Below are 25012 nucleotides of genomic sequence, written 5' to 3'. Positions count from 1 at the left end.
ATGGGAACCACAGGAGGCTGGGCAGGTGAGGGAACGTAGGCAGGGGAATGGAGAAGGACCAGAGGAGGGACTTCCCTGGAGGTCCAGTGGTTAGGACTCCGTGCTCTCACTGCGGAGGGCCCAGGTTCAATCCCTGGTCGGGGAGCTAGGGTCCCACAAGCCACGCGGTGTGGCCGAAAAAAAAGGAAAAAAAAAAAAAGGACCAGGGGAGAGGTGAAGTGTTTCACAGCAGCTGGGGGTTGACAGGAATAATATCAACATTCCATATGAGGTCTACGACTATTAATCTAATTATCATTCTATTACTAACTAATTAATAGGACGAGCAAATAACTGTAACTTAGTGACGTCACTGAGGCCCAAGCCCTATCGGGAGGCTTCACTGCACTGTCCCAGATGAGCACACTAACAGTCCTGTGATGAATGACGGGGGAACTGGGTTCAAAAGTGAATCAAGCAAGGAGGGCTTCCTGGAGGAAGTACATGGGGAAAGCTCTAAAAACCCAGAGGAGGGAGCGCAGCTGCAGGGGCACAAGCTCAGAGGTGAGAGGGGATGAGACAGCCGGGGAAAAGGCCCAGCATCAGTGCTGGGTGGATAGCTTTCCAGGTGGGCAGAGTACCATGATGCCACCTGGTGCCAGCGTATTGAGAAGCGGGCTGGTAGAGGAGGGCCCCAGAGAGAGCGTCGGGCCCGTTCCTCCCACCCTGACCCACGCTTTGCTCACTTGGGGTGAGGCATGTATTAGTTTGCTAGGGCCTGGGTGGCTTAAACCACAGAAATTTCTTTTCTCAGGTCCTGGAGGCTGGAAGTCCAAGGTCAAGGTCTGACCCTTGAAAACCAAGGCAGGCTAGTTTCTTCTGAGGCTTCTCTCCATGACTTGCCCGTGGGCCCCTGTTGCTGCTTCTTCACGTGGTCATTCTGTGTGCACGTGCCCCAGGGGTCTGTGTATCCAAATTTTCCCTTCTTGTAAGGACACCAGTCAGATTGGATTAGGGCCCACCCTAAGGGCCTCATTTTAATGTAATCACTTTTAAAGGCCCTATTTCCAAATACAGCCACATTCAGAAGCACTGGGGGTTAAGGCTTCAACATATGAATTTGGGGGGCGGGGGAGCACAGTATACTCCATAACAAGTTGCCAGGGGCGGTAGAAGAAGGGAAGCTGTGGGAAGAGGATGATTGCTGGGTCGGGGGAGGGGAGGATGCCCACTTGGGTGCAAACTGTGTCTTCCGGTCCCCAGTGTCCAGGTGTGAGCTCTGAGCCAGCTGAGGGCCTGGGGAGCGGGCTGTCCCCCACAGGCAGGCCTGACCCCCTTTCATCACCAGGCCTGGACTCTACAAGCCACTGAGCCATCTCCATGGGGCCTTTCAGCCTCTCCCCGTTCCGGGCGACGTCACAAGAGCACCCGCTGGAGTGCGGGGAAGCTTGGACCCCCATGGGCTGAGCCAGGCCCCTCTCCCTGCCACGTTGTGCGTGAGGTCCCCAGAGTTCCAGAACACCTCTGAGGTTGTCCAGGACACAAGCAGGCTCGTCCTCAAACCCCTCCCACCCTCAGGGAGTCCTGGGCCAGTCCTGCCCCACCCTGGGCCTCGGTTTCCCCATTTGCTCAGTGAGGGGGGTGGACTCAATGCTGTACCCCTTCCACCCCAAGTTTTCCGGGTCCTGGGAATCAGCAGGTCTGGCCAGGTGGGGTGGATAGTGGTACCACAGGGCACCCAGGACAGAGCTATTTTGGTGGGACCTGCCTCAGTAAACCCCAGAGCCAGCCTGCCCGCTGAGGATCCCTGGGTGGCCTAGGAACTGGTCCTCCACTAACGGGCTTCAAAGGTGACGGCCCAAGGTCGCTGCGGTGATGCCGGCTCGGCCCCTAGGGAGACAAGGCGCCCACTGCCACTGGGAGCCGAATGCCTCATTTTAGAATGTGAGGCTTTAACTCAGATCGAAGCCGCTTGTGTCTGAGCGAACCAGGGCCCTGAAATATTCATCAAAGGAGCTGCAATTGGTCTGGGGCACATGCGGTTCTCAGTGACGGTGTTTCCTGTTAATGAATAGCCTTTATTTTTTAGAGCAGTCTTAGGTTTACCGAAAATGGAGCAGACAGTCCAGAGAGCCCCTAAGACCCGTTTCCCCACACAGTTGCCCCATTATTAATAGCTTGCGTTAGCGTGGTACCTTTGTTACATGGACGTGTTGTTATTAACACAAGCCCACGTTGACAGTAGGGCTCCCTCTTGGCGTTGCGCAAATGTACCATGTCATTTACCCAGCGTGACAGGGTCATACAAGATGGCTTCACTGCCCTAAAAATCCCCTGGGCTCGCCCCTATTCATCCCTCCAACCCCCGGCAACCACCATGTCAGTGATATTTTCAGGCCTCCGGGTGAGTTCACACGGCAGACCAGACCCGGGGGATGGATTTGAACTGCGGAGGAGGGAAGCCCCGGCTGGAGCCCACCGGGCCAGGGAGTGGGCTGCCAGCTTTCGGAGGCGGGGGTGAGGGGAGAGGAAGCGTGTGGGGGCCGTGCCCTTCCTTCCCCAGCCAGTGTCCCCCACTGGGCCAGCCAGGCATGTGCCGAGGACCCGGAAGGGACTGCCACAAGACACACCCCCTTGAGAGGAGCCCGGGCTGTGCGTGAGGCAGACACGCGGGCTGTGGGGACAGAGAGCGGGCCCCAGTGGCAGACAGGCCACAGTGCGGCCCCCAGCTCTTCCTAGCAGGGCCTCGGGCAAGGGCCACCACCTTCCAAAGCCCGGGTTGCTTCATCCCGAGCATGGAGTTGACACTCCCACACTGTGAGTATTGGCGGTGAGCTAGTTACTAAACAGGAGAGAAATGAGATAATGTGCTGGGCACCAGGTGGACTTCTTCCACAGCCCCTCCTGTTGCTACTAATTGTATTGTCTGAAGGGTCGAGAAGGCGTCTCTGTGTAGGAGATATTTCAAGAGTCAAATGTCCATCGACAGATGAATGGCTAAAGAAGATGTGGCACATATGTACAATGGAACATTACTCAGCCATAAAAAGAAACGAAATTGAGCTATTTGTAATGAGGTGGATGGACCTAGAGTCTGTCATACAGAGTGAAGTAAGTCAGAAAGAGAGAAACAAATACCATATGCTAACACATACGTATGGAATCTAAAAAAAATGGTACTGATGGACCTAGGGGAAGGGCGGGAATGAAGACGCAGACGCAGAGAATAGACTTGAGGACACGGGGAGGGGGAAGGGTAAGCTGGGACGAAGTGAGAGAGCGGCATGCACATATACACACCACCAGATGTAGAACAGCTAGTGGGAAGCAGCCGCATAGCACAGGGAGATCAGCTCGGTGCTTTGCAATGACCTAGAGGGGTGGGATAGGGAGGGTGGGAGGGAGGTTCAAGACGGAGGGGGTATGGGGATATACGTATGCATATGGCTGATTCACTTTGTTATACAGCAGAAACTAACACACCATTGTAAAGCCATTATACTCCAATAAAGATGAAAAAAAAAGTGTGAGTAGGAATTTGGAGGCAGACAGAGAGTGGAAGGGCATGTCAAGGAGAGGGGATGCCGTCTGCAAAGGCTCAGAGGCACAGAAAAGGGAGGCTTGGAGGACAGGAGTGCTCAGGTGGGAGGCCAGGAACAGTGGCTCCAGATATGGTGGGAGGAGGTCAGAGTCAATGAGGTAAAGCGGTAGGGCTTTATCCTCCGGGCAGTGGGGAGCCACGGAGGGTCTCGGAGCAGTGACTAGCTCCCGCCCTTCTTGATTGTCTGAGCTTAGAGTAGCAATGAATGTTTTCTTGGGAGGCAATAGAGCTGCATGTCTTTATGGGCTTTGGAAGAGAAAGGCTTCCTGGTGCCCGGACATCGGAGCACAGGCTCTGAGACCTCTGGGCAGACACCGGGGCTGGGCTGGGACAAGGCTCCCAGGCCCCCCAGAACAGTCAGCATCCACCCTGGTCTTCTCCCCACCCGCAGGAGAACCCCTACCTGTGCAGCAACGAGTGTGACGCCTCCAACCCGGACCTGGCTCACCCGCCCCGGCTCATGTTGGACAGAGAGGATGAGGGCCTGGCCACCTACTGGCAGAGCGTCCCGTGGAGCCGCTACCCCAGCCCGCTGGAGGCCAACATCACCCTGTCGTGGAACAAGAGCCTGGAGCTGACGGACGACGTGGTGGTGACGTTCGAGTATGGCCGGCCCACCGCCATGGTCCTGGAGAAGTCGCTGGACAACGGGCGCACGTGGCAGCCCTACCAGTTCTACGCAGAGGACTGCATGGAGGCCTTCGGCATGCCCGCCCGCCGCGCCCGCGACCTGTCGGCATCGGGTGCCCACCGGGTGCTGTGCACGGAGGAGTACTCGCGCTGGGCCGGCTCCAAGAAGGAGAAGCACGTGCGCTTCGAGGTGCGGGACCGCTTCGCCATCTTCGCCGGCCCCAACCTGCGCAACATGGACAACTTGTACACGCGGCTGGAGAGCGCCAAGGGCCTCAAGGAATTCTTCACCCTCACCGACCTGCGTATGCGGCTGCTGCGCCCGGCGCTGGGCGGCACGTACGTGCAGCGGGAGAACCTCTACAAGTACTTCTACGCCATCTCCAACATCGAGGTCATGGGCAGGTAAGGCCCGGGGGCAACCTGGTACCCAGGATGTTACCTGCTTGCTGGGCTATTACCAGATACCTGGAGGCCTAGGATGTTACCTGTTTCCTGGCATGTTATCTGATACCTGGGATGTTACCTGGTACCTAGGACGTTACATGGTTCCTGGGATAGTACCTGGTTCCTGGGACATTACCTGGTGCCCAGGATGTTACCTGTTTTCTGGGATATTACCTGATAACCTGGAATGTTACCTGATACCTAGGATGTTACGTGACACCTGGGACATTACCTGGTGCCCAGGATGTTACCTGGTTCCTGGAATATTATCTTGTTCCCAGGATGTTACCTGTTTTCTGGGATATTACCTGATAACCTGGAATGTTACCTGATACCTAGGATGTTACGTGATACCTGGGACATTACCTGGTGTTACATCAAAGGGGCTACCTGCGATTTTCCATGGAGGGAGGTGAATGGTGGATGATAAATGTCCTCCATAGGGCCCAGGCTACCTCTAGCCACAGGGCTGGGAGGTCTGGAGAGGATGGGTGGAGCAGAGCAGACCTGGGCAGTGTGGGTGGGGCTTGAGCTAAAGCCTGGTGCTCAGGAGGTACAATGTAACTGGCCACGGACTCCATGAATGGGCACTTGTGTCTGGGGGGTGCCCGAGACCGCCTTCAGGCTCCAGGATTCGCTAGAAGGACTCACAGAGCCTAGCAAAGCTGTTACACCCACAGTTGCTGTTGTTACAATGAAAGGATACAGGTTACAATCAGCAACGGGGAAAGGTTCAGAGGGCAGGCTCTGGGAGAGAGCAGTGCGAGCTCCGGTCATCCTCTGCCAGTGCAGCAACGGTGACAGCATGTGCGGAGTAGGGCCAGCCAGGGGAGCTTGCCCGAGCCTGGGTATCCAGGGGTTTTATTGGGAGTTGGTTATGTAGGCGTGGCTGACTGCCCACGTGGTTGACCTTGGGCCCCAATTCCTTGACCCACAGGTCATGCTGATACTGCATGGCCCAAGGCCGCCATCATAAATCACATCATTAGTGTAAGTTATCTGGAGTGGCCCAAGGCCCCAGATAAACAAAGACTCTTATTAGGCAGGACACTCCAAGGCTCATAAACTCCTCCCAGGAGCTAGTTAAGGGCCAGACTTTTCTTTGGACTATGTAGCGTGTGGACAACCCAACCCTGCCGAGTTATTCCTTTACTCACAGCTTTGGAGAAGAAGATGTTTTGTGGACACTTTTGGGGGAGGCAAAAGACCATCATAGGAGGTAAAAACAGCCTTTGATTCCCAGGACCTCTGTAGATTGCAGATGATAAAATGGTCGCACGCTGTCCCAGATCATCTGTTCATTCGACAGATGACCTGCTGGTCAGTAGGGGCAAGGCGTTTATCCCAAGCCATGGATATAACACCCTGGTCTGCACTCAAGAGCGAGGCTTGGAGGAGGGGGGTCATCGCTGGTAACCAAGGGGTCAATCATAAGGGGCAGCAGCATGTAACACAAGAGCTCTCTCAGTGTGGTTCCTGAACCAGCAGCATTAGCGTCACTTGGAAACTTGTTAGAAATGCAAATTCTCGGGCCCCGTGCCAGACCTACTGTATCGTAAATCCCAGGGGTGAGGCCCAGCAATCTGTGTTTTAATAAGCTCTCTGGAGGATTCGGATACACACTCGCGTTTGAGAACCGCTGCTGTGACAGTTGGAGTAGGCATTCTGGAGCCAGATGGCCTGGGGTGAATTCCCAGCTCTGCCATCGACTGGCTGTGAGCCTCCGGACGAGGACCTCTCTGTGCCTCAGTTTCCCCATCCGTAGAACAGGGGTGATAACGAACATGCTTGTCTCATTGCATCGTGGTAAGCGAATTGAGTTAGAGTTAGAGTTGATGAGATACTCAGAACTACTGTGAGCTTGCGTTTATTACATCGTAGGTTAAACTCCTGTGGGTTTAGCACATCACACGTGCTAAAAGTGTTTATTGAATAAAATACATAGTGTTCAAAATAATGGCGTCCGAGAGCTGGGGCAGGTTGAGGAAGGACCAAGTTGAGACCCAAGGGTATTGGGGCATAATTAGGGCCAGGGGCATGGCTTAGGCCAGTTTGGGCAGGGGCTGCACCAGAACCCAGCTGGGACAACATACCTTGGGCAGCTTTCCACGACAGGCTCTGCAGACGGCCCGAGTGTATAATTACCGATGAGTGCAAAAACCAGTTTGCGGCATGGTGTGTATAGTATAATCCCATTTTTGTAGAATATATAATATGCCCGCACACATGATTTCTCTGTTGACGTTGACATTGGAAAGAAGCCCTTTCGGGCCCGGGAGCATCGTGGATGTGGGGAAAGGCTAGAAGCTTGTGTACTAACTTCTCACTGTGGTCACACCTGCGGAGTAGGGGTGGGCAGGGGCGGTGTGGGGTTTTGGTTTTCCGCTGTGTCTGCATTTTATTTTCCTTTGACTCTGTGTGGATTCCAGGTGGGCCAAGGCAAAGGCAAGCGATTCATGAGGTGGGGTCAGTTCAAGGCCAGCAGGTGGCAGCAAGGCAGGTGCACACGCAGGGGCCTGTGGTTCTGACACCCGTGACTCCTAGCCCACCCGCACTTGGGGCAGGCTATTTTATTTTATTTTTTTATTTTTTGCGGTACGCGGGCCTCTCACTGCTGTGGCCTCTCCCGTTGCGGAGCACGGGCTCCGGACGCGCAGGCTCAGCGGCCATGGCTCACGGGCCCAGCCGCTCCGCGGCATGTGGGATCTTCCCGGACCGGAGCACGAACCCGTGTCCCCTGCATCGGCAGGCGGACTCTCAACCAGTGCGCCACCAGGGAAGCCCAGGGGGGGAGGCTATTTTAAACCAGGAGTGGTCTGGAGACCGCCTGATATGTGGCAGCTGTTGCAGTAGCAGGGAGTCAAGGATCAATGTCCTGCTCCTGTTTCTCAGATCTGTGTGCAGGCTTTGGGCCGTGGGCCATCTTGGTGACCTCTGCCAGCCCTGGGGATGTGATGGTCTGGTTCTCTTAAGACCCTCCCATCCACCGACCCAACAGCTTAGCAGTTCGGAGGTAGGAACAAGATCCCCACCCCTTCTGGGGGCTGTGGCCCCTTTTCTGACCTCCTTGGGCTGCTACGGGGGTGTCCATCATCTTCAGGAGTCTAATCAAGAGCCCGCCTGCCCCTTCATTAGGCGGCTCGTGCAGGGTCCTGAGGTCCAGGCTGGCTGCAGGGTCTGCGCTGGATGGTGACAGCCAGGACCTGTAGTGCCCCTTACACCTCCGCCAGGGGTGAAGGTCATTTTTCTCTTAGGAGGGACTCTGAGATGCAGAAGTGGGGCAGATCGTATTTGGGAAGGGACAGAGGGACAGTGCCGGCGGGGGGGGGGGGGTGCGGCAGAGGAAAGAGTCTCAGCTTTTCAGCCTCATCTAGATCAAGAGGGCTGTTCTGGTGCCAGGTGACCTAGGGGTCAGGTGAGCTGGGTTCCAGCCCCGCCCCTCTGCTCCCCTCTCTGGACCTCAGTTTCCTGTCTGTAACCTGAGGCCTGGGGCTGCCTGGAGCCTGTGCCTCCCTGGCAACGAGGCAGGGCGGTCCCTGCCCGGCAGCTCCCAGCTCCCGCCGGCACCCAGCCTCTGTGGGTGGTGGGGATTAGCTGTAGTGGTGGTGAAAGTACGCAATCAATTCACAGATAAAGTAAGTACTCTTCAGGCGGCTGGCTGGCAGGAAAGTGGCAGCTTGGCTAATCGATTAATTAGATCTGGTCAGATGCTTCAGCAACGGGCTGTGACTTCCTCTACTTTTCCTTTTTAAATTCCAGGTGGGAAAGTCCAGCTGTGCCTGGGAGCCAGAGAGGCCAGAGAGGCAGGATGGGGTGGTAAAGGTGCCCGTGGGCCCACCCAGATGATGCCCTTGGTGTTCCTGAGTAGTGACCTGAGGATCCCCGGGCTCTCGGGTGCTGGGATTTCAGACTGAACCTGTTCTGGTATTTGCTCAGAATTTCATGACCCAGAGTTACACGGTGCCTCCCCCTGTGGCCTGCTAACAATAGTAGCTGATACTTATTGAGTGTTTGCTATGGGCTCCTTTCCTGTTGAGCAGTGAGCTCAGGGCTCACATGCATCTTAGTTAATCAATAGTCATTCACTTCCCACAAGGTTATTAAATCTCTAAGACCCCACAAGCTGGAGCATTGAGCAAGCCGGACCTGATCTCCACCCCATAGAGCCTTTCCCACAGGGACGACATTCCCCTCCACCTTGTGTTTTTAGATAAGGAGGCCGAGGTCAGGGGACATAAGTAGATCACACAGCGAAACTGACCACCAAACAGCCAAGGTCCAACCCTAGTGTGCCCAAGCTCAAGTCCATCTCCCTATGGAATCTAAAGGTCTTTGACACCATGGATGCTTCCAGCCCTGTCACTCATGTCAGCTATTTCCAGCTAGCAAGCACCTGGCTCTGGGGGAGGAGGATGGAGCAGATGGAGAAGCCCAGGCCCCTGGGGGTGAGGACCTGGTACAAATCAGGGGGTGAGAGGAAGAAGGAGAGCAAACCGCAGCCCCACAGGGCAGCGGTGCAGGGAGCAAAGTAGCTTCCAGCACCTGGAGGTCCCGGCCCACCACCGGCCTCCCCTCCTTTCAGGACCAGGCAAAACAGCCTTGCCAGTCCTGCTTACTCTGGGTCTGAGATAAAGAGAAGAGGGGGTCCCGCCCGTTAAGTTGCTCCCATTCCTGGAAGGCTGGGAAGGGGCGGGAGCGATTTTCTCCTTCCACACACAGGGAAACTCAGGTGTGGACTGGGAGAGCGGCTGGCTTTAACTGGGCAAGTCCGGGGCGGCACCGGATTTGAGGAGGAACGAGACGGTGCTTGGAGAAGGGACAAGGCCCCCACCTGCACCCCCAACACAGTGGTCAAGGGCAGCCAGGCCCACATCCAACCAGCTTCATACAGGAGAGCATTTTACTTTATTTATTTTTTAAATATTTATTTATTTTATTTTTGGCTGCTTCGGGTCTTAGTTGCGGCACACGGGGTCCTTCGTTGCCGCATGCGGGATCTGGCATGCGGGATCTTCCGTTGCAGCGCGTGGGCTTCTCTCTAGTTGCGGCATGCAGACTTGGTTGCCCCACGGCATGTGGGATCTTAGTTCCCCAACCAGGGATCAAACCCCTGTCCCCTGCATTGGAAGGTGGATTCTTAACCACTGGACCGCCAGGGGAATCCTCAGGAGGGCATTTTAAAACAACGGGCTCCCCAGCCCCACTGCTAAGAGCTCTGGGTCCCATAAGTTTGGGGCGAGGTCCAGAAGAGATTCTTTACAAATCTCTGCAAGGAAGTGGAGAGTTGGGAACCCCCAGGTAGGAGCTGGCATCATTAGACCAACCAGGGTTTGAATCCTGCCTCCATCACTGATTAGCTGGATCACCTTAACCTGTCTAAGCCTCAGTTTTCCCATCTGCAAAATGGAGATATGATAACGACCTCACCAGCTTGGGGTGAGACTTCAGTGAAACGATATATTTGAAGAGCTTACCCTAGTGTCCCATTCCTCTGGCTAGGTGGCCGGAGAGGTCAGGGAGAGAGGCAGACCAGATGTTGCCACATCTTCTGATGTTGTGAGAGAAGGCATGTAGCAGATATATATGTGAAATCACTTGCTTTTTGAAATACTGGCACCTACTGAAAATCCTGTGCAGGTAAACAAAACACACCTGCAACCCAAGGCAGCTCACAAGCTGTCAGTGTGCCCCCTCTGCTCTGAGACCTGCCTGTCTTCTCACAGCCGTGACAGCATAGCCGCTACACTCACAGTATTCTGCAGGCCTCTGGCAGGGCGGGCACCTGGGATCTGGACAAACTCCGGGTAAGCAGCCTGCTGGCTCTGGGTCTGGGGCAGAGGGAAGGGGAAATGGTCATCCTATTCTCACCCTCAGGCCCTGCCCCAGGGCAAAGTCTTCCACCCAGAAAACTCTTGGAGGCTCCAGGGAACCAGTCCAGCTGGGCCTTAGCCAGCCAAGGACAGGAAAGGAAGAGTGAGTTCCCCATTCTTGGAGGTATTCAAGCCAAGCAGGGTGGTGTTGGTGGGAGATGACGGAGAGAGGTCCTATGCATCAGATGAAGGTCCTGTGCACCTGATCTGTACACCATTGATTAAGTGAACAGGAACTATAGACACCATTTTAAAATTTGGTAGGTGTGAGAATCCACTGGCTTTCCCAGATGCTGCTGGGGTCTGGCTTCTCATCCAAGGCCCTGGGCCAGCCGGCAGCGGCCTGGTTTCTCCTCCCTTGACCCCCTGCCCCTTTCTTGCCTTCTTGTCTTCTCCCATAAACGTCCTGCCGTATTGATCACCCAGTAACTAAAGATAGACGGAACTTAGGACAAGAATAGAAACCGCAGGAGGGAAGCAGGCTTTGTGCATGTGTGTGTGCGTGTGTGGAGGAGAGGGGGAGGGGGAGGAGGCAGAGGCCTTTCCACTTACTGCACGGACTTGCCCCGCTCTCCGTCTAGTCTCTTCCGTTGCTGACCCACAGGGAACATGGGTGAGAAGGGAAGCCTGTGATTTTATTCTGCCTGCACTGACCCTTGTAGCTCTGTGACCCCCACCTGGGGTTGGAGGGTGGGGCTCCCCCCTTCAGGAACATTAGCTGTCATTGCCGAGCAGTTCTTATGGGCCATATGGTACTCTAAGTCCCGTATGTGTGTTTCCTCATTGAGTCCTACCCCTTGAGGGTCCTTGTCCCCAGTACGCGGATGAGGAAACTGAGGCTTGGAGGTTAAGAAGCAGATGGAGGTGCCCCCTCAGGATGACTACTGTCAGGAAAACAGAAAACGAGTGTTGGCAAGGATGTGGACAAATGTGAACCCACGTGCACTATTGGTAGGAATGTCAAATGGCGCAGCTGCTGTGGGAAACAGTGGTTTGGTTCCTCAGAAAATTAAACAGAATCCCCATATGATCCAGCAGTTCCGCTCCGGCTTATATACCCAAAAGAACTGAAGACAGAGACTTGAATAGATACTTGTGCATCCATGTTCCTAGCAGCATTATTTGCATAGTGGAAAGGTGGAAATAACCCAAGTGTCCAGCAACTGATGATGGCTTAACAAAATGTGGTCTATACATACCATGGAATATTATTCAGCCTTGAAAAGGAAGGAAATCCTGACACCTGCTACAACATGGATGATATAAACCAGACACAGAAGGACAAATACTGTGTGAGTCCACATATGTAAGGCACCAGGAGTAGGCAAATTCATAGAGATGGAAAATAGGATAAGGTTGCCAGGGGCTGGAGGGAGGGGGGAATGGAGAGTTACTTAGAGGGTATAGAGTTTCTGTTTGGGACGATGTAAGTGTTCTGGAAAAGGATTTTTTTTTTTAACGGATCAAAATCATTTGTTTACTTAAACATCTTTATTGGAGTAGAATTGCTTTACAACGGTGTGTTAGTTTCTGCTTTATGACAAAGTGAATCAGCTGTACGTATACATATATCCCCGTATCTCCTCCCTCTTGAGCCTCCCTCCCACCCTCCCTATCCCATCCCTCTAGGTGGTCACAAAGCACCGAGCTGATCTCCCTGTGCTATGCGGCTGCTTCCCACTAGCTGTCTATTTTACGTCTGGTAGTGTATATATGTCCATGCCGCTCTCTCACTTTGTCACTGCTCACCCTTCCCCCTCGCCATGGAAAAGGCTATTTCTTAAAGTTAATTGCTTTTGTTTGTTTGTTAATTTTATTTTATTTTTGGCTGTGCTGCACAGCTTGCAGGATCTTAGTTCCCCGACTAGGGATTGACCCCTGGCCACGGTGGTGAAAGCACTGAGTCCTAACCACTAGACCACCAGGGAAGTCCCTAGGAAAGGATATTGATGGCAGTTTCACAATAACGTGAATGTACGTACTGTCACTGAACTATATCCACTTTAAGATGGCAAAACAGTAAGTGTTATGTATATTTTAACACACACACGAAGAAAAAGAAATAGGTGGATGGCTTCCATGTCAGACTGTCCAGGTGCAAATCCTGGCTCGGGTGTGACCCAGGGCAAGTTTCTTAACTTGTCTGTGGCTCCTTTCCCACCTCCATAAAATGGAGATAATAACCATGGAGTTTGTTTGTTTGTTTGTTTCTTTTTTGGCTGCGTTGGGTCTTCGTTGCTGTGCACGGGCTTTCTCTAGTTGCGGCGAGCAGGGTCTACTCTTCGTTGTGGTGTGCAGGCTTCTCGTTGCGGTGGCTTCTCTTGTTGCGGAGCATGGGCTCTAGGCACACGGGCTTCAGTAGTTGTGGCATGCAGGCTCAGTAGTTGTGGCTCATGGGCTCTAGAGCACAGACTCAGTAGCTGTGGCTCACGGGCTTAGCTGCTCCGCGGCACGTGGGATCTTCCCGGACCAGGGCTCGAACCCACGTCCCCTGCGTTGGCAAGCGCATTCTCAACCACTGCACCACCAGGGAAGTCCTATAACCATGGAGTTTAAATCAGACAACCCATGAAGAGGCTCAGAGCCGTGGCCAGGCCGTGGTAAACATGCAGTAAGTGCTAGGGTCACCACTGTGTCAATAAAACACCAGGATCACAGGGCACAGCCTGGAGGTCCTTCTACGGGGCCCATGGGCTTTCAGGAGAGTGGGCTTTAATGGTCCTGGACTCCCGGAAATACATGCTAAGCATTGTGTGGGTGTGAGGTCGGCCCAAGTGAGGGCCTTAGTTTTCATTCCATTGCCAAAGGGGTCCATGATCCCCAAACATTTGGAGAGTCAGTTTCGTGTTCTATTTTTAATTTTTCAACCCAACATGTATGTTCCCAGCTCATTAAGGAGAGAGATTTTGTTAGGTGCAGTTTACACCCTTTAACCGAACCTGTCAAGCTTCCTGAACCACTCCCTCCCACCAAAGATGGGACATGCACCATATTGTCGTCTGCTGAGGAATGGGGTGGGGGCAGAGCTGTGCTGAGGTTATGGGGGGCTGTCCACTGCCAAGTGTGGCAGGGGGACCCATGGGGCATTTATCCAGGCTCCTTTGAGTACCTCTGGGCTGCTCACCTACCAGGTGTGGCCCCAGCCCTGGTGGGAGGGGGCAGCAGGGGGGTCCTGGGTTTGGCCGGGGTCTCAGAAGATATGGGGCCCCAGTGGGTGAGTTAGGGATGGAATCCCTGACAGTAATGCCTTCCAACAGTGCTGGGGAGAACGAGCGCCCCCCTTTCTCTCGCTGAGCGGGGAGGATTTCCTTCTGAGAGTTTTGTCACTGTCGTATTAATTCGTTCAATGGATATTTTTAATGGGCACTTGTATTAGTTAGTCTCCTAGGGCTGCCATCACCAAGTACCACAGATCAGGTGGGCTTAAAACGACAGAAATGTATTGCCTTACAGTTCTGGGGGCTGGAAGTCTGAAATCAAGGTGGTGGCAGGGCCATGCTCTTTCCAAAACCTGTCAGGGAGAATCCGTTCTCCGAGCTGCTGGGGGAAGCCAGCATCTTTGGCATCCCCTGGCTGTAGATGCATCACCCCATCCCTGCGTCTGTCTTCTCGTGGCCGTCTTCTCTCTGTGCCTCTGTCTCGATAGAGTGTTCTCCCCGTATCTCTTCTTCTTAGAAGGACAGCAGTCGTACTGGACTAAGGGCTCACCCTACTCCAGTATCACTTCATCTTAATTTATATCTTTTTTTTTTTTTTTTTTTTTTTTTTTGCGGTACGCGGGCCTCTCACTGCCGTGGCCTCTCCCGTTGCGGAGCACTGGCTCCGGACGCACAGGCTCAGCAGCCATGGCTCACGGGCCCAGCCGCTCCGCGGCACGCGGCATCCTCCCGGACCGGGGCACGAACCCGTGTCCCCTCCATCGGCAGGCGGACTCTCAACCACTGCGTCACCAGGGAAGCCCCTTAATTTATATCTTAATCACATCTGCAAAGACCCTGTTTCCATATCAGGTCACAGTCACAGGCACCAGGATAGATAGAACTTCAATCTATCTTTTTGGGGGACACAATTCAATCCATAACAGGTACCTACTATGTGTCCAACACAGCCAGGTGCTTCAGATCCAAGAGCCCCACGGGGTTTACGGTCTAGTAGGGAGATGGGACTAAACAAAACAAACCACCACAGGTGACTAAAGGTGCTGGGAAGGTAACAAACCGAGGGAGCTATAGGGAGGGTGGCTGGGAGGGGCGACCTGACACCAGGCCCCAGGTGGTGGGGGAAGCCCCCCGAGGAAGAAGCTTTGCAGGCGGAAGGGGGAGCCGCAGCAAGCGGAGGTGCATTCCCGGCAGGGGAACCGCAGGTGCAAAGGCCCTGCCTTCAACTCACGGGTGATGCCTTCTAAGAGCTTAATGTGACGTGGCTAGAGTGTGTGAGCGCCGTGAGAGCAGAGGGGACAGGGCCAGGTGGTGCTAGCCCTGCAGCCTCGGGAGGGAGTTGGTTTTGTTCTCAGTTCGGGGAAAGCCATTGCAGGATTTTAGGCAGGGAGGTCACACTCTCTGATTTCTGATGCTTGGCCGGCCGCTTGAGTTGGGAGGGGCAGCTGGAGGGAGACCAGGCAGTTTCCGCCAAGACAAACCACAGCCTGGACTGGGTTCTGGACGAGGAGATGGGAGCCGAGGGCTGCCTGGGGATGGAGTTGACGGAGTGGATGGTAGGAGGCATCCAGGGGAGCCCCGGATTCTGGCTGGAGACCCTGGGTGGATGGAGATTGTACCTAGTGAAGTGGGCACAGCCGGTGGAGGAAGAAATTTTTGAATATGTTCACATTTTGTTTTGTATATTATCATACAGTAAAATTGACCTTTGGGGGTGCAGTTCTATGAATTTTAACCCATGTAGATTTATATGACCGCCAGCACAATCAAGACACAGAACAGTCCATCTCCCCAGAGAGCTCCCTCGGGCTGCCCCCTTGTAGCTACACCCTCCTCTCCCGGCCCCCAGTCCTCAGCAAACACTGATCTCTGTCACTACAGCTTTGTCTTTTTGAAAACGTCTTGTAAATGGAGTCGCACAGCATGTGAGAGGCTTCCTTCGCTCAGCACGTGCCCTCAAGGTGCTTGTGTTGTTGCCATCAAGCATGGTCCTTTTTATTGCTGGGGAGCACCCTGCCCCCAGCACTGCAGTTCCGTCCATTGTTGCAGGAAGGGGGACCCCTTCCGGGGCCCAAGTGGGCTCTTGTCTAACACTTGGCGGTGAATCGTCCGAGGAGACACACGTGCTGACAAAGCAGGAGACTTTATTGGGAAGGGGCGCCCAGACGGAGAGCGGCAGGGTAAGGGAGCCCAGGAGACCTGCTCTGCCACGTGGCTCGCAGTCTCGGGGTTTATGGTGATGAGGTGAGTTTCCGGGTTGTATCTGGCCAATCATCTTGCTTCACCCATATTTCTTCTGACTCAGGGTCCTTCCTGGTGGCGCACGCATCTCTCAGCCAAGATGGATTCCAGCGTGAGGGTTTCTGGGAGGTTGGTAGGACATATTATGGGCTGGCGTCTCCTTCCCCTTTTGGGCCCCTCCCAAATTCTTCTGGCTAGTTTTTGGCTGCAGCACCGGGTTCCTCATCGGGACCTCCTGTCGTGAGACAACTCAGGGAAGCGGTCATCATCATGCCTGGCCAAGGTGAGTGGTTTCAATCAACGGTTCCCTAACACATTTGCTCGGAGAAGGGAATTTCAGTTGCTTCCAGTTTGGGGCAGCTATGAATAGAGCAGCTCTGAAAATTCGTGTAAAGGCTTGGGTATGAACATAAGCTTTCATTTCTCTTGAGTGAATCCCTGGGTGTGGGATTGTAGGGTCATATGATAAATGTGTGTTTAACTTTATAAGAAACTGCAGAACGGTTTTCCCAAGTGGCTGTGCCCCCAGAGGAAGAGTTCTGGTTTTTTTTAATTTTATTTTATTTATTATTATTTTTTTTTTTTTTGCGGTACGCGGGCCTCTCACTGTTGTGGCCTCTCCCGTTGCGGAGCACAGGCTCCGGACGCGCAGGCTCAGCGGCCATGGCTCACGGGCCCAGCCGCTCCGCGGCACGTGGGATCCTCCCGGACCGGGGCACGAACCCGCGTCCCCTGCATCGGCAGGCGGACTCTCAACCACTGCGCCACCGGGGAAGCCCCAGAGTTCTGTTTTGACCTGTTGCTGTGAGGTGCCCTTGAGGCATGGGAGCATTTGGACGTCCAAGTCTGAAGGGCAGGCAACCCTGTCCTGGGCTTAGAGATGACCCCGGACGCCATGGGAGCGTGTGAGGCTCTGAGAACAAGGAGGAAGGTGAGGGCTGACCTGGGATGGAGCCCTGGGAAGTTGGACGGTGAAGGCAGCACATGGAGAGCAAGGAGCCATAGAGGGGAGAAAATCGGGAAGGATGGTGCCCCAAAGCCCAGCGGGCGGAGCATGTCCAGGGGGGATGGGCATCAGTGTCCAGTGCCACTGAGGGGGTCCAGACAGAGGACCGCCAGGTGGGTCCGTGGACTTAGCAACATGGAGGTCAAAGGTGACCTTGGGAGGGCAGATTTGGGGGAGTCGGGGACAAAGCCCATCTTGGGTGGATTCCAGGGTGAATGCAGAAAGATTTTAAAAGAATGAATGAGGGGTAAAAAAACCAAAAGTGGTGTCGATAAGGCTTTTCCAGAGGTTTGATCATGAAAGGGAGCAGGGAAATGGAGTACAAGCTGGTGGGGAGTTTGAGGGAAGGAAAGGGTTCTTCCTGAAAAGAGGGAGGGACCGCAGCACGCTGGGGTTCTGGTGATGATGCAGAGAAAACAGAAAGGAACAGCAGGGGAAACTGCTGGAGAAAGCCATCAGCGAGGGGCAGAGGGCCTGAGAGGACGGGGGCGGGGTGGGGGGGGGGGCGGGCTTCCATGATGTACAAGGAGAAGAGAACAGGTGCGGGCTGACAGACAATATTTAGGCCAGAAACCCCGCATCTTACACTTCTAAAGACCCCATATCGTCCTGGCAACCGAAGGCCGCCATCCTCGGGGCTCCGAGGTCTCTTTGTAATGAGTCGCTAGCGGCACATCTTGGTGTCAAAGGGAAGACTGCATTTGAATTCAGACTCTTTCATTTGCTAGTTCACAGTCCAGGGCAAGTCTCTTCAATTTTCCCGAGCCTCAGTTTCCTCATCTGTGAAATGGGATCCTACTGTTTTGAGGACTGTCGGAGCACTTGTAGGTCAGCTCGAGGCCTGACGTGCAGTAGGTGCTTGCGAAATGGGAGCCCTTGTTATTTGTAAGGAGTCAGTATTTAGTTACCTGAACAAAACCCCATTTCCACGGGTACATGGCTCACCTGGGGGACCCTCTCCAGCCAAGTTGAATCCCTGGATCTCTGCTCCTGTCTGGCTCTCTGCCCCGCCCCCAGCTTGGGGATTGGAGGGACCTTATTAGCTGTAACTGAGGCTAAGGAGGCATGGGCAGGACAGACAGGGCTGGAGTGGGGGCTCCTGCCCTGGCTGGGCCGCTTCTCTACCCCACAACAGGGGGAGCCCAGAGTGGGTCATTTTGAAGACTTGCTGGCACGCTGCCCATATCAAGCATGTTTTATTTATTTACTTTTAATTAATTAATTTATTTGGTCACGTCGGGTCTTAGTCGCGGCACGCGGGATCTTCACTGCGGCATGCGGAATATAGTTCCCTGACCAGGGATTGAACCCGGGCCCCCTGCATTGGGAGCACGGAGTCTTAACCACTGCACCACCAGGGAAGTCCCTCAAGCGCGTTTTAGATTTACAGGTGCTCCCTTATATGTACACACGTACCTGCCCCACCTGCACACGTGAATCCACTTCCACAAGCACTGGTCACATACACATCACACGCTCCACCTCCTTCATGCATCCCAGGTCACAGAGGCTGACCCGCAGGACAAGCCGAGGCTTCTGCAGAAGTCCAGGGTCAACGAGGGGCCTCGTCTGGGCTGCCCTGGCCTCGGGGAGTCTGGGTGCCTCTCCCCCATTTGGAGTTGCCTCTTTCCACTCTGTGGGGAAATGCCCACCTCTGGATTCCTTTTTTTAAAATATCTTTTTTTAAATCGAAGTATAGTTGATTTGCAATGTTGTGTTAATTTCTGGTGTACAGCAAAGTGACTCAGTTATACATATATATATATATATATATATACATTCTTTTTTATATATTCTTTCCCATTATAGTTTAATCATAGGATAACTATATCGTATTGAATATAGTTCCTTGTGCTATACAGGAGGGCCTTGTTGTTTATCCATTCTATATATAAAAGCTTACATCTGCTGGCCCCAACCTCTCACTCCACCCCTCCCCCAGCCCTCTCCCCCTTGGCAACCACAAGTCTGTTCTGTACGTCTGTGAGTCTGCTTCTGTTTCATAGTTAGGTTCATTTGTGTCATGTTTCAGATTCCACATATAAGTGATATCACATAGTATTTGTCTTTCTCTTTCTGACTTACTTCCCTTAGTACGACAATCTCTGGGTCCACCCACGTTGCTGCAAATGGCATTATTTCATTCTTTTTTACGGCTGAGTAGTTTTCCGTTGTGTGTATGCACCACATCTTCTTTACCCATTCCTCTGTCGATAGACATTCAGGTTGCTTCCATGACTTGGCTATTGTGAATAGTGCTGCTATGGACACAGGGGTGCACGTAGCTTTTTGAATTAGAGTTTCGTCTGGATATATACCCAGCAGTTCGATTGCTGGATCACATGGTAATTCTGTTTTTAGTTTCTGAGGAACCTCCGTACTGTTCTCCATAGTAGCAGCACCAACTTACGTTCCCGCCAACAGTGTAGGAAGGTTCCCTTTTCTCCACACCTTCTCCAGCATTTGTTATTCGTAGACTTTTTAATGATGGCCATTCTGACCGGTGTGACCACCTCTGGATTCCTACCCACCTCTCCCATCCCCCTCTGTCAGCCTGAGCAGTTTCCTACATGGACTCCATCGCTACCCCTGCCCCACGGAGAGGGGCATCAGGAGTTTGTTTGGGGAGGGGACTGGGCTTGCCCCCTTCAGCCTTGCCCCTTCCACGTGGAGCTTTTTCCCCAAACCCAAACCCAGTCACGTCACTGCCCTGAACAACACCCTTCAGTGGCTTCCCGTTGACCTTAGAAACTCCGTTCCCGTGGACCACACATCCTTCCTCTCGCCTCCCTGGGCAGCCTGGGCCCTGAGTCCTCACAGGCCAGCCCCCCGCCCGGAGCTGGGTCCCTCTGACTCGCCTCAGGGCTGCTCCTCCTGCCTGTAGCACAACGCACCCCGTCCGCCCCTCCTGTCTGGCAAACGCCTCATTCCTCAGGGCTTGGCTCGCAGGGCGCCTCTCCGGGGTCCCCGCAGGCTGGAGATCTGGGCGGCCAGCCCTTGCCTCCCCTCCTCTGGCCTTCAAAGAGCACAGCAATCCCACTGCATCGTCACAGGTGCGTTGCTGCACACACGCTCCTGTACCCAGCCGCCCTCCCCCTTCCCTACCCCGGGCTCTGAGCTCTGAGAGAACAGGGTCTGGGTCTGTGTTCTTGACCCTGGGAGGCCAGCACTGAGAACCAGGCAGGAATGCTGTGCGTTCCTTGAAATCATTCGCGCATTCATTCATGAACAAATGGGTCTTAATATCCGTAACTCTTTCGGAGGAGAAGGGGTCTGGAATCCAGGAGCCAGGAGGTGGGTAGACAAAACCAACGGGCTGGCCCTCCACCGTCAGCCCAGCACTCCTCACATTTCCCCCCTCTCCCCGGACCCAGGCCTGGCCCTTCCCTCCAGGGTGTTGAGCCCTCCCACAGGGGAAGAGGTGAGCTTGCTTTAGTCAACCAGCCTGGTCATACCCACCGTGTCTCCCCCAAGCCACACGCCCGAGACCCCCAGCACCCCTCCATCAGCCTCTCTCCTGTTGGCTGGGAAGCTGCCTCTGGCTTCATAATGGGTAATAGGATTTATCAATAGACCGGAGGAGGTGATGTATGTTAAAGCACTTAATATAAAAGGACTTCGCACAGAAGCCCAAATCTGATTTGGCAGTGAACTCAGCTGCCAGCCCGACTGCGTTCCAGGAGATGCAGCAGCCGGCATTTATCCACGTGACCCTGAGAGAGCCAGGTCACGCCAGGTGGCCGAGGCCTTGCACACCCGCGCCCCGCAGCAGCTTTCAGTGCCCCCCCCTTCTCGGGGTCTCAGGGCTTGACTTGAAGCCTTTTGACCCAGATGGTTCAAATTCTCCAGCATCCAGGAGCCCTCTTTCCACTAGTACCCTAGCCCTGCCCCCATTCCACTAATTAGCTACGAGTCCAATATTTTATAGGCTTCCCTTAGCAAGATCCCCAACTATGGCCTTCTCATTTCTGGTCACCTCTTGATCCAGCCTCTCTGGGATCAGGAGAGGTTCTCCTGACCATTGCTTGCTTCCTTGAAGGCTGTCAATCTCTCCACGCTGCTGTGCGCCAGACGAGGACACGGTCTCTCCCTTAATCCCCCAGAGAAGATCTAACACCCCCAGGCCACGGTGATCCATCGCACGTGGACTCACAGGCTGCGGCGAGCCCAGGAGAATGATCACGTACAAAGAGAACACTTCAGAGGATGGCCATTAGCCAGCACTGACCTGGAGACCCAGCCATTGGCCGTGGCCACCGGCTGCCTGGGAGGGGCAGCCCCTGGACCACCTCTGTCGTGAGCCTCCAGCCCCCTCTCATGGCTGCATCCTTCCTCCCTGGAGTCCAGGCCTCCAACCCCAGATGCATGAGCCCCTCCACAAGGGAAGCGCCCTTCTCGAGGTCAGCCTCCTCCCTCATGTGTCCACCCTCACGTGCTAACGTCTCCAGGCCAGCATAGGCTCGGGGTTTGCTTCCCTATAAACCCAGCAGCCCACTGAACTGTTTTTCCCCAAACAAAAGAACAGTCTTTCCCCAGAAATAAACGCTCTCTCTGACAAGAGAAATGGGAAGACACTGCTGGAGGCTTTAAAATAGAAACTTGTTTCAAGCGACTCTGACCTTCAAGGTGTCAGAAATACACCCATCCACTCCCAGAAGGCTCCATATGCAATGATGTTTGGACAAGTGGTAAAAGAAGTGGGGGAGACACCAGGAAGAGGTGATCAATTACCAAGACCGCCCGGGGTCCTGGGCTCTCCCAAGCACCCCACCTGTGCTCACCGAGGGGTCCCTGTGACTGCCCTGAAATCCTGGCAGGTTTGACCATTGAGGGGAACCAGCCCCGGCCCCCTCCTCCCTGCCCGGCTCCGGCACCCACCCGGCTCTCTCGCTTGCCTAAACTTACCACTTCCCCATCTTTCCCCCAGGAGCCGATGACATCACTCTTTCCGGCAGCCAGGAGTTGACCTACATTCCTCCACCCTCCTGTCTGGGAGGCGCTCCAAACACCCCGCTTCTCTCACCCTGAGGAGGGGAGGGCCCGGCTCACGATTTTGATTTTCGTGGCGCACTGGTGCCAGGCCCGTGTCCAGATGGCACTCCCGCCAGCAGGGCCCAGGCGCTGCCCTCCCCTCCCTGCGGGGCAGGGCATGCTGGCGCCTGGTACGGGCTGGTGCCCCTGCCGTCCGACGACTGCTTCGTGCTTCGTGCGGCTGTCAGGCCCCCGGCCGGGCCCGGCAGGTGGACAGGAGGGGGTGAAGTCAGCATGTCAGTCTCCTCCTGGCAGGAGCAGGGCACATTTCCCTGAGAACTCGGGTTGTCTGGGATGGCCTTCCTGTGCAGGTGAGGCTCGGTCCTGCCTCCGTCATGGTCCCCTGGGGCTCGTTAGGGACTCATCAACTAGAGAAAAAGAAACAACTTAGCGACTTAGAGGAGAAGGCAGCCGTGGCCTCCTCTCTGGAGGGCAGGCAGCCCGGCCAGCTTCTGATGGGTGGGTGGGGACACCCAGGCCAGGCCTTGAGAGGGGTCAGGGGTCGGGCCAGAGGACCATGGCTCACCATGTGGGTGAGCAGGGGTGACAGGTAGGGCCGCCAGGTAAAACGCAGGATACCAGCTAAATCTGAATTTCCGGTGAGCCACAAACAATGTTTTTAGTGTAAGCGTGTGTCCCGGATATTTCATGGGACGTACAGGCAAACCTTGTTTTATTGCTCTCACTTTATTGAACTTCGCAGATAATGTGTTTTTTTATAAATTGAAGGTTTGTGGCAACCCTGCATCGAGGAAGTCTGTCGGTGCTGTTTTTCCAACAGTGTTTGCTCACTTCAGGTCTCTGTGTCGCATTCTGGTAATTCTCGCGCCACTTCAAACTTTCTTTCTTTATTATTACATTGGTTGTGGTGAACAGCGATCTGTGATGTTACTGCTGCAACCCACCAAAGGCTCAGTTGATGGTTAACATTTTTCGCAATATAATTTTTTTTAGTCAAGGTATGTACATTTTTTTAGACATAATACTATTGCACACTTAATAGGCTACAGTATAGTGTAAACATAACTTTTATATGCGCTGGAAAACCAAAAGAATTCGTGTGGCTCGCTTCATTGCGATATTTGCTCTATTGGTCTGGAACTGAACCCGCAATATCCCCGAGACACGCCTGTACTTATGCTAAAAACTTATTCAGTGTTTACCTGAAATTCAAAGTTAACCAGGCATGCTATATTTTTATTTGCTCAATCTGGCAATTGTAGTGACAGGAGACCCTTCATGGAAGTGACTCTAAGAGGACAGTGGGTGCATCCCAAGGGGCCTGGAGAAAAGGCCAGCTTATCTCAGCGGGGGGGCTCTGGGGTAGGGTGTTGGCAGGACAGCATGGATAGGGGGACCTGTCCCTTGGGGCTGGGCACCCGGGGGCTGGCGAATAAGGACAATCTTTGTTCCTGGGGGTCCCCCCGGATTCCCACTGATGTCACTTGTTGGCCATTAGCAATGGCAAAGCAGCTGGTATTTATGGGGGCCTCCCTATGTGCCCGACCCTGTGCTGAGCACGCCCCATGGGCCAGCCCATCTTCATCCTCTCAATAGCCCTGTCCCGTGGAAACCGTCAAGTCCCCAGTTTTATGGACCCGGAGACTAAGACCCTGCAGTCTCCTGCCACCACACTGCTCCAGCCGCGATACTGCCTGGCTTTCGCTGAGCCGTTAAGGCTCATCCGTGCCAGATGCTGTGCAAAGAGCCTCTGTGCATCGTCTCCTCCCTCCCTTCCTTTCCTCCTCCATTCATTCAGCCGCTTTCGACTGAGAGCCCACTGCGTGCCAAACAGTGTATGAGGCACCCATGAACAACTAAATAGAAAAGTTGAAAAGCTAAGATGTAATTCAGCCCTTCCAAACTGCAACCGAAAGGTCTGAGATCGGGAGAAGTGACTCGCTCAAGGTCACCCAGGCAGATCAGGAGCAGGGAATCTGCTCGGACTTTGGCTGCTGACTCAGTGTCTCTGTTCCTCCGTTACCCCCCATTCTTACTGAGCCACGCCTGCTGCCATCCGAAGGGTCAAAGCCCTGGGATTCTGTGATGGGGCAGGCAGCAGATCCTGATGGGCTGGGAGTGGACTGCTGGCCAGTGGCAGGCCCCGTGGGCTGGCTGGCCGGCCTTGCCCTGTCCCTCTTTCATTATTAAATAATGTTCCCTGATGGATGAGCCGAAAAGTGCTGTGTAGCGGGGTCAGGCGGCTCAGATGATGGCTTTCTGGTGAGATTGATGGTTCTCAAAGGTCAAATTCAGAAAGCAATTCCCTAGGAAAATTGATCGCATGGATGCAGGAGAAATACTCGGGCCAGCGGTAGAGCCAGGAGTCTGGACCACCCACCTACGTCTAGACGCAGGCTGCAGTTGGTGTTAGAAAGTTAGGAAAGGGAGCTTCTTTCTCCCGCATTTCCTAGGCTGAGGCTGGGCCTGGGAATTGGTAGTGGGTTTGGGGGAGTATCTGTCCGGTGGCCCCTCCCCACTGGCCTTCAGTATCCAAGTGGAATCAACATAAGGCAAGTGCCGGGAGAGACAGGCCAATAGAATGGTGATGAAATCCAAGTCTGGCACCCAACAGTTCTGGGTTCAAATCCAGCCTCTTCCACCCAGAGACCTGGGGGTGAGTTCGTGACACTTGACCTGCTACAATCTTATATCCTTACCTGTAAAATGGGAAGAGTGATGCCTTCTGGGTTTTCACAAGGATTCAGTTAATAATGCACGTCACCTGTCCACCTATGAGTGCTCTATATTTATATATGCTTGCTTATTTATTATAATTTCATCTCCTGAGGGCCTTCTGGAATAGGGAAGGGAAACCTCAGGACAGCAGCCTGAGGGCGGGGAGGAAAGGACATGACTGTGTCCTTTGGGGCAACTGTGGGCAGGTTGGATTTCTCTGAGCCTATGTCTGTGTGAGAGCCAGCACTGGAGGACCCCAGGCCGCCACCCCCTTCTTAAAGTGGGGCTCACCAGCTGTGTGGCCTTGGGCCGCTTGCTGAACTTCTCTGTGCCTCATTTCCTTGTCTGTAAAATAGAGATAATAGCAATA

General features: G+C 54.1%; 1 protein-coding gene across 5 annotated transcripts in view; it reads left to right on the top strand.

The window, feature by feature from the left end:
• The window catches only part of NTNG2 (netrin G2), a 73530-nt gene that overhangs the window by 27138 nt on the left and 21380 nt on the right, over positions 1-25012 (top strand). For all 5 annotated transcript variants that reach the window (XM_032636163.1, XM_032636162.1, XM_032636161.1 and 2 more), the window contains exon 3: positions 3972-4615. In XM_032636163.1, the coding sequence (XP_032492054.1) occupies positions 3972-4615 (644 nt within the window). The remainder of the gene's footprint in view (positions 1-3971; positions 4616-25012) is intronic.

This window comes from Phocoena sinus, chromosome 6, assembly GCF_008692025.1.
Source record: "Phocoena sinus isolate mPhoSin1 chromosome 6, mPhoSin1.pri, whole genome shotgun sequence".
In the NCBI taxonomy this organism is placed as follows: domain Eukaryota; kingdom Metazoa; phylum Chordata; class Mammalia; order Artiodactyla; family Phocoenidae; genus Phocoena; species Phocoena sinus.
The sequence above is the reverse complement of the archived record's forward strand: the minus strand, read 5'-3'. Positions and strand labels throughout refer to the sequence as shown.